This window comes from Parasteatoda tepidariorum, chromosome 7 (genome assembly GCF_043381705.1).
Source record: "Parasteatoda tepidariorum isolate YZ-2023 chromosome 7, CAS_Ptep_4.0, whole genome shotgun sequence".
Lineage (NCBI taxonomy): Eukaryota > Metazoa > Arthropoda > Arachnida > Araneae > Theridiidae > Parasteatoda > Parasteatoda tepidariorum.
Genome location: NC_092210.1, coordinates 72,989,341 through 72,999,565, shown reverse-complemented (window position 1 = coordinate 72,999,565; position 10,225 = coordinate 72,989,341). Strand labels below are relative to the sequence as shown.

At 30.0% G+C, this 10,225-nt stretch overlaps 1 protein-coding gene across 1 annotated transcript in view; it reads right to left on the bottom strand.

Annotated features, from left to right (window-relative positions):
• The window catches only part of LOC107441937 (fatty acid synthase), a 67,561-nt gene extending 57,900 nt beyond the window's left edge, over positions 1 to 9,661 (bottom strand). Inside the window, exons 1-4 of the mRNA XM_043048093.2 lie at positions 9,119 to 9,661; positions 8,277 to 8,432; positions 579 to 743; positions 50 to 253 (exon numbers count right to left, since the gene is read on the bottom strand). Coding sequence (XP_042904027.1) covers positions 50 to 253; positions 579 to 743; positions 8,277 to 8,432; positions 9,119 to 9,293 — 700 coding nt within the window. The 5' untranslated portion in view covers positions 9,294 to 9,661. The remainder of the gene's footprint in view (positions 1 to 49; positions 254 to 578; positions 744 to 8,276; positions 8,433 to 9,118) is intronic.
• Positions 9,662 to 10,225: the final 564 nt, after the last annotated feature.

The following is a 10,225-nucleotide window of genomic DNA, read 5'->3' as shown; positions in this document are numbered from 1 at the left end:
CTTATCTGGGCGCTTGTCCTAAGAAACCTTAAGGAGTTGTTTAACTTACTGTTTGCATCAAACGGCATGCTGTTGCATCCCGTTGGAGAACAGATGCCATGTTTCAAATACGCTAGTGTGATGTTAGGGTTCATGTCCAGTTGACAAGCATTTACCACAGCAGCTTCTACTCGGTTTTCTACTAGATCCTTCATGGCGGCCCAAATTGCAACAGCTGACGAGGAGCAAGCTGTGTCCACTGAATAGCTAGGACCTGTTTAGAAGCGAAGAAAATGATTATGGGAAGAGGGTTTTGATAGCTTAGGCAAATATTCTTCACTAAATAAAATACAATGAATGCTCTTACAACAGATATAGTAAATATTTATATTTTAAAATTTTTTTTAAATTTTTGTTATACTTATTTTTCAGCTTTGTGCATAATTGCGGAATACTGAATTATTGGTTGTTTATTTTTTTATCTCGTAGAAAGAGAATGGATATTTAGATGGTGTGATATAAAAATTTATTTCATTGCTTAAATGTGAAAAACTTGCATAACATGTATTTTGCAATACATTATTTATTTCACAACTTACCCAAGAAATCGAATGCATACGACACTCTGTTAGCATGTAGACACCTCAACCAAGAAAATCCAGTTAATTTTTTTTCATCGCTCAGTGTAAGAAGTTGAGAATCATCGTTTGTTGTCGCATTATACACTCCAATCTTTGCTCCTCTCAAACTTGTTGGATCAAAACCTGAAAATAAAACAATATTTTAATTTTGTCTCATATCTGTGACGATGAGAGAGGAACCTGTTTGACTACTAAACCTTTGCTTCGTGGTGATCATGTTTTCTAATCGTTTTCTATTTTTTTTAAATTGCTTTCTGAAGCAGAATGTTGTCATTTTATTACCAAATAACGTTCATGGCAATCAAAATTATAACCACTTTCGAATTAACTTGAGCACTCCAATCTCATTTAGATATGAATGCCCGATAAAATTACGAGTTTTATTATTTTCCTGATCACCTATCAAAAACTTTACCACTTTACGATAGTGACTAACTAGTATGCGCGAAATTAACAAAAAGAAAACTGGAAATTAGAGGAAAAGTCTTAAAAACTAATTTTTTTTTCATGTAGATTGAAACGAAAAAAATAATTTTATATTTGTCAGGCGTAAAACAACAAAAATCGTTGACAGAATCCTATTTGAAAGATGCTCCTGCCACCACCGGAAATTCTTCCTACGTCTTAAGAGAGAGATAAAAACAAACTTTATTTCTCCGTTTCAATCTGTAAAACAATAGCTGATAGTAAATAATAATAATGCAAAGGAAGGCAAATCAGGTTATTTATTTTTTTGGAACTTTATAAAAACGATAATTTTCAATGGAAGTATTGCGATACCTTACAACATAATTTAAAGCAATTGAGGAAAGAACATACATGAAACGTTTTAAATTTATAAGTTAATAATAAATCAAGTTAATTGAGAGTGTTGTTTACAAATATTATACCCTTAAAAGAGAGTTATTTAATTATATTGAATTGCGTCCAGCAGTGGACTGATCGTTATAACACCGGTTCCCTGTAGAGAACCGTTCTCAAGCATGCATGGCAGCGGTTAGCTGACTGAGCTAAGTGATGGGTGACCATTTTAATTAGCCTGCGAAGGAACACAGGATGTGCTGACTGTTCTACCGTAAAGAGCTCGACTTCACCCGAAGGTCGTCGTGCTACAGAAGTGGAGGATCATTCCATCTGCAGAGGATCAAAATTGTGATGGCATGTCTTCGGATCATCTTCAGGGTTGTTTCCCAAATCGTCGTCAATAACCCATTGTGCAGCTTCAGTGTGACGTAAATAACGTAATACTACTACTACTGCAATATATTGAATTGAAGCAATAAAAAAAGCTATTGAAATTGTTGCACATATTTTTTTACTTTACATAAATCAAAATTATACGAAAAATATATAGTGATATAGAAAAAAATTGGTTATTATTTATTATTATTGGTAAAGCTTATAATCGAGAAAATGAAATAGGTAAATTTCTCAAATTTCACAATTTGTATTATTATTCAAACACGAGAAGTTGGCGGATGGTGAGATAGCTCAGTGGCAGTGGAAGAGTTTCCTTGTTCATAGGTTGGGAAAGTCAAAGCACGCGAAACGTGAGCACTTTTTTTTGGCGTGTAACACGGTGAGAAAAATACGTAAAAGTACCTTTCATAAGAATCAGTAGAAAATGTCCGTTTGGGAGGCAAATTTAAGTTGGAATGTAAAAAGACGGCGAAAAGACGTCAAATAAGGTTTTTATATTCCTTTCGGTTCTGTTTCGCTTCTACTTTCTATGACTTCCACCTTTCAATTGTCTGAATAAAATTTACCTGTGAGTTTAACTTTCTCTTTGTACACGCTAATTTATGATGCCAGAAATTAGTACTTTGAAAATAGGGAGATTTCGCAAATTTCTGTTAGCTTCGATGCTCTCCCGTACGTAAGATTTGAAATAATTGCGCATGCGTCCGTTTTGGAAAAATACGCATGCGCCCGTGAAAAAGTAACAAACTTACGTAGATGAAAATAAAGAGATTTTTCAAAAAGCCCGTAAGTAAAAAACGTTAACGTAGTGGAATATCACTTTAACTTTGACCATAAAATCTAAATAAACATTTACAAAGGACGATTTCTTCAAATTTGTGGCTTAGAGAGATTTGGATATGGATACGATTCAAGATGCTTTGCTCCAGCATAAGACTTCGGTCTTGTGTCAAAATTTTGTAGATCATAGATTTAGATAAATTCAGCAATTAAAAATGCAATTGAAAATTGTGGCTGAAGATTTAAGAAATTTAGTTTCTGCATTAGGTCTACTTACCATTAACCGTAGCTTAGAGTATTTGGCTACAAACTGCAGGTAAGTTAGTTCGTACAAGGAGTATTTCTCAATTTCTGATTAAATTAACATAAATAAAACTATATTTTGTTTATTGGAGTTGATAGTTTAGCTATTTTGCTCATTCAATTGACTTACCCAGACAGATTGTTTGATTTAGAAAGAATTTTGGAATTTCGTTTTTATGTCTAAGCATATTCATCAACGATCGCTATTTATGCTATGTGTTTTTTCTCTATTTGTCGTTATAATTATATAAACTTCTTAAGTACCGATGTCTACTGTTAAAACACGAACTAGAACCGATTAAAAACACAAATGAAATATTAAAGCATGAACTGGAACATAATTAAAACAAAACTCTGTTTGAAAAAACTACCAATACTAAAGTTTAAAACTTAACAGCTTTTTAATAATCTTAAACATAACAGTTCTACCATAAAACAAACATCATACTCAAGAACAAATCAAAGCTGAAAAGTATCGGTGGCGTAACTAAATCACTTAAGAAATACACCAATAAAGAAGGCACAACTAGATCACCCATCGTTTTGTAATTTATTATCGTTTGCTATTCCAGAAAAATAAATGATCTAGTTCATCGCTTTTAACATCTACCACTAGAAGCTACTTAAACAGAGCTGAGTTTAAGAAATGAGTTACTAATATACTTTTTTGCCATCGTTATGAATCTCAAAGCATTCAAATTTATGTATCTAATACATAGATTTAACTACTTTCTTCTCTATTTTCTAAGTATTGTGATTCATTTCTCGTAAATAATATATATCTATGACTGTTTTTTTCTTTCTTTATATAGTCAATTTTTTTCAGAAATGGACGGCACATATTTTAAAGACAAAAATTGTTGTAAACGAAATTATTGCACCATTATTAATTTCTATTTACAAATAAGTAATGTATTTTTAAGAATGTGATTATTACGACAGATGCATTATTAAAATTAAAATAATATATTTCTTATCATCATGAATCAAAATTAAAACAATATCTTTGCAAGACATAAATATTTTGTTTACTAAGAGAACTGATGTTTAATGCTTAAAATTGCTCTGGGAAACGTCAGCATCGGTATATACTAGCGACAATTAAATAGCTAACTCAAATGGATCAAAATAAATATGTTACCTATGGTAGAAATTTTTTTTTATTCACAAATAGAACTGATATTATGTGCTTAAAATTTATCTGAGATTCATCCGTATCTGTACCTGTTAACGCCAACTACCAACTAACAACGCCAAGGAACCAAATGCTTTTTGTATACATGAAGAAAGATTTTAAATATTATGTAGTGGCTTGGCGGAGTTTATGTGTAATTGTCAGCTTCCGTTTTTATTTTAATTTGTTTCTTTCATGCCACTGTCTTGTTATTTTCAAAACTTTAATGTGTGATAGCAAATTAATTTTTTTTTGGCAATTGGTGGCAGTTGATGTGCATGCATTTTCTTGATTTGAAAAAATGATGATTTTTAGTCATTTACTCCAATAAGGGCTCACATTTATTTTCTTCACAAATGTCTTGCTTCGTTCGCTCTTCGATCAAGTATTGCATCTACGTATTTACTTTATCAACTCAGTAATTTTATAACAGGCAATAAAAGGGGTTCTTTATAGTAGGTAAACAAATAGTTGTCATTTTTTGTGGTAACAAAGATTTCGATTAGGGTTCAAATACAAAGTGCATACATTATCCTCTTCATTTTAAATATATAAAAGAGTATTTTTGTTCTTTGTTGCTTTTTATTTTGATTATTTTGGCCGACTCTAGTTTAATAAACTCATTAAACATTTCATTTTTGTGAAAACGAGTAAGACTGCTCCTTCAAAAATCTGAAAGATCGAAATAATTAGCTGGTTTATTAGAATTTATTTATTAAGAGAGAAAGATCTGACTGAATGGTTATTGGGTGGTCAGAAATATTTTTTTAATTCAACACTCATCCCACATATTTTTTATATATGCTTATTCTCTAATAGTAATCTATTAGAAGGACCCTAAAATTTGCCATGGATGAATGAATTAAGATTTCAGAACTATGCCGATGCCATTTCTGACAAAGGAGCTTCAATTATTATTTATATGTTATCTATATATACCTGTGCTACTTTATTGTCTAACTGATATACACGTTTATATGAAAATCAAGCTGCCATTTACTTTTCAATTGATCCTCCAATGTTAGCTGAATATCTGTCAAACTAATATTTTTTAAAATTTTGAATACAAATAAATACTTGATATCATTGTGTGTCTAATATCTTCTTCTTCCTCTCCATGTATTTAAATCATTCCTTATCTCACAAGTAATTATCATAAAATTGTAATCAGAAGTTCGAATAAATTTCTGTTTTTCTATTTAGTATTTATTCAGAGTATTTTTCGCATGCGAAATTTGGAGAGGGGATTTTCATTTAAGACGAGTGAATCTCAAAAAAAAAAATTTATTTTATTTTTTAAACTAACTGGAAAATTGGTGTAATTTTGCAATACAAAATATTGTTCAGTATTCACCACCCTTTATTATACCGGATGATACAAAACAAGATGATCAGATTTCTAGAAGTAATAAGAATTTCTAGAATTCATAGAGTACTAAAAATTGTAATGACAATTTGGAAATGCAATATTAAGAAGCTGCTAAGGGCTATTGCATTGGTGTTTTATGAAGAAATTATGAGCTCATCTTGGCAAATGGATATTTCAAGGCTATTATCGTGAAATTTCTTAATAATGAAGCGGTCCAAAAGTTTCTTAATTTGACTGAGACGGTAAAGACGCCAATCGTAGCCAAAAAAAGTACGCCACTTAAAGTTGTGAGTATTGACTGTGTTTCTCTATTTTATCAGTTTAGACTGAAAAACTAGAGCTTACCTGAGTCTTCAAACAAGTTTGAGTGAAACTATGTAAAAAATTGAGTTTGAAAGCGTTTATTTCATTGCTAGAAGCATTTATTATAAAAAAAAAATATTTATTAAATTACATTTTTTGCAATGAGATGAGATCCTAAACTACGTGAAAAATTGATTTAATTCCTTAATATATATAAAAGTCCGTAAATACTTCATTTATTATGGAGGTCATAGATACCTTGATACTCTTTCAATATTAGAATAATAAATGCAATTAATAGATAATGCGCAATTTTAAAAATATATTTTATTTACATATATTGCGTATAGGTTATTCCGCAACGATCATAAGTAACATATATTTATAGATTCCTAAATACTGTTAAATGAATTAAGTAATTAAAAACATAATTTATAAAATAGTAACATAATTAAAAGATTAACATAATTAAAAAAATTGTCCACATTCAATTAAAACCTTCCTGTTGTCGAATATTAATAATAATTATAATTTTTAACAACTTTTTTAAACAGAAATTTTCTCGAACTTAATACTATCCTTCATATGAAAATATCAGAAAATTTATTGACAAAAAACTATATTTTAAAATTGAGACATTGGCGACAACAGAGGCTAGATGCATGCACTCAGTTTAAATAAATTATATGTTATAGAACTCACATTTAAAATAAATTAAAATGAAGTCAACTTTGCTTACTTGAATGACTGTGATTTCAGAACTGTAATAGTTATAGAATATTCTTCTTCTTTATAGAATAGTATATATTTCTGGATATATATAATTCGGAAAACAACAATGGAGAATAATCCAAATTACTTGAAATAGTATCATTTTTGTTGACTTTTAATAATTTTTTATCGTTCTCTTGGTAAGTATTTTTTAATTTTGAAAAAATAATTTCAACTAGAATTCAGCTATTCTGTTTTTAAGTTACATTTATGATGATAGTTCTCTACAGAATGATTTTCTACGTCTGATTAAGAACTTTAAGACGAGAAAAAAGAAACGATGTGAAAGTTTTTTTTATTTCAATGTGAGGAAATTTTAGAATCGTTTTTTTTTTCGTCGTAAGCATTTTTTATTTCTCGTGTTTTAGTTTATAAATAAGGATTTTTATTGAAACTTTACATGTTTTGATAAAATTTTTTGTCAAAAAGATTTTTTGCAAAATTAAATGGTATAACATTAAGTGCTTGTGTGTGCTTTACTGCTTGATTTTAATGTTATACAGAAAAGCATGGAATGTAAAATTTAAATAGACCATTTACACTAGATAATTAAATTTAGTAGAGCGATTTCTCAGGCACTAGGTTTTAACTTTATTTTTTAACTGTACCATTCCTTCTTTTAAAAAAAAATATATTCCATTTTATTTTCACATGCATACGAAAGAATACCATACATTTTTCTTTTTTAAATTTAATAAGCCACAATAAAGAAGGAGCATTACCATGCTACTCTGAAGAAATCTCCAGTGCAACTGATAATCCTGTTCTGCTAGCAGGAATTCGTCTCAAATAACAACACCTCCTATAGGTCGTTGCGTTCGAAAATTACAAAACGATAAAGAGTTTAAATTTTAAACTAAGTTAGCGAATTTTTATTTTGTATTTTTTTTAATTCTGGTCCCGAAATAAATTGTCTGAAACAGATATTGTTTATTGCTTGCATTGAAAAACTTTCTTACTAACGTTCATTTTTCTGGTTTCTTAAATCTTTTTTCAAAATGGCTTGTCTAAGTCTTGGATAATTTAAACGTTAAATGTCAATTGTTAAAAGGATATGAAGTTAATTGTTAAATGAATATACATGAAATACAAATCAGGTAGGATTTTTATAAATCATAAAAATCTAAATTCTATTACCTTTTAAGATATTTTGATCATTCAAAACAATCAGTTTTTGTTTAAACTTATTTAAGTGTGTTTTCTTTTAGACTTTTTTTTAATAAAAAAACGTTTTTAAATATTCTGACACCATTTGGAAAATCTATTTATTATCGAATTTTTTTACGCAAAACATTTGGAGAAAAAAAATCTGCGTAGAAAATTTGCATAACTTAAGAAGAGTAATTGAAGTATGGAAAGAATATTACTACGATTGTACAATAGTACGAAGATATATATGTAGAATGTTAAACAATTAATAAGTTGTTAGTAATTTTATTGTCTCTTCTACAGATAACGGACAAACCCGGAAACTATCCTTACCGTCATTAGTAGTTACTATTTTTGAGCTAAGTTTATATTTTGAGCTCAATTTATAACGGACAAATCCGGAAACTATCCTTATCGTCATTAGTAGTTACTATTTTTGAGCTAAGTCTATATTTTGAGCTAAGTTTTTAAAGAACAAACCCGGAAACTATCCTTACTGTCATTAGTAGTTACTATTTTTGAGCTAAGTTTATATTTTGTAATTTGTCTTTTTTTTTAATTGCACAACAAATGACATTTAAATATTTGAAAAACAAAATGCCCAAACCAGAATCTACTATGGCTTCATAGCTGATCTCGATAACTTTTCTTGTTGCTGGGTCAAAGGCATTCACTGCTTCATATGGAACACAAAAGTAATCGGCATCGAATTTATCTAGACCTGAGATAACACCTGCTGAGCTAAATGGCAGCTTTGCAGCACCTTCGAAAGAAAGACATGAAAGTAGTTATATTTCTAATTTTATAAAACATATTTATAAAGTTATATACAATATTTTCAAATGTTAGTCATTTCTCATTTCGAATTAAAATTAGGTGAAACTGGTGATTGCTTTGTCATGAAATTTCATTGAAATAATTTCTGAGTCGCAGAAAAATGTAATTCTTTTAAGACTAATACTAAATACTATTGACGCATAAGCTGGCATATATGGTTTCTGTTCTAGAATGAAAAATTTTCCTCAGTGTCGGCATTTAAAATCGAAGAAAAAAAATACCGAAATACAAAAGAAAAATTACAAATAAGTTACAATTGGGGGAAAAAGAAGGTTGGCTTATAGGAAGGGCAACACACTAGGTTGCTAATAGTAACCTAGTATTTCTTTTATGAAATAATTTATTTCTTTTATGAAATAATTTAAATGACAAAGGTTAAGATAGGAAAATGGCCGCCCGCGCGGACGTTGCATTCGAGAAATTCGTTGTCCGCGGAGAATTTTTGACCGCCGAGGACTGGCTGACGGTCGGTTTTTCGAGCCCTGATTTCTTAAATGCACAGCTGATTATTTAATTGCTTTTTAAATATTTGTAGTACCATGCAAAATTCCGTTTTTGATCATATTATAGAAGACTAAAAACAAAATAAATAAAGAAGGAAAATTGTGTTACCTTTTTCAAAGCGTTCATCAGAGTAGACAATCAATTGTTTCTTGTTCATGAGACCCTCGAATAGTTCTCCGACAGAATGACATTCTGGAAAACGACCGGCTACACCAGTAATGACAATATCTTCTGGATCGTAGCCGGCGGAACAGTATTCGTGATGGTCATCAATGAAGTCCATGCTTAATAAAAGTCACTGAGGGAATTTCTTTTTTTTAATTCTCCGTAAACAAAACTATCTTGAATAAGACATGAATATAGCGAAATGCTAAAAATCATAAGCGTGATGTTAAAAAGTAGTTCAGCTGAGAAATATGTTCAAATGTAAATGTTTTGTTTCAAAATGTAGATTCTGAAATTTTTTTGAAAAGCTATACTCTGTAGCAAGTTAAGAAAAAAAACACCATTTTCCTTATGGAGAGAACTTGTTTGCATCTAAATGCACGCCAAATGGATGCCAAGCTCTCAGCCCGAACGTATATCAACAACGCTAACTATTGAAACGACAATCTCTTTTTTGCTTGCTTCCTTATTAAGCTTGCTTAGCTTAATAAGCCTTTGAAGCTTCCTTATCTTAATAAACTTGTTAATTATTATTTCGTTTGTTCAAATTTTATGACAAAATTGGTTTTTAATGGACTTTTTTCGTATGTCACGCCTAAAAATAATTTCTATTCCTCCCTTCATCCTTTCCTCAACTGATACAATGTGTCAACAGGAAGTTATGTGACATCTTTTATTCTTAATTGAATTTTTGCACTACGTGGTTGTTTGTTCGTAAAATTTACGACACGTGCGTAGTCATAGGTGAAAATTCGAAAACATTTCTTTTTCAAGTGTTTTGTAATTTCGTGTTAATAATTGGAGTATATTATTTTAATTTGTATAAAATCGAATCTATAATTTTTATATCGGTTTTCATGGCGAAAAAATGCGTACAATCAGGTGATTCCCCCCCCCCCGCTTTCTTGGAGAATTGCCTGAAGAAAGATAAAAGGGAGGGTAACATTTGGATTTGAGATTAATAGCGATTGGATTAAAGAAAATAGTAGTGAATCTAAACAATATATTTCAGGTAATTATGATAATAATAGTTCAGGTAAAAGGAATGAT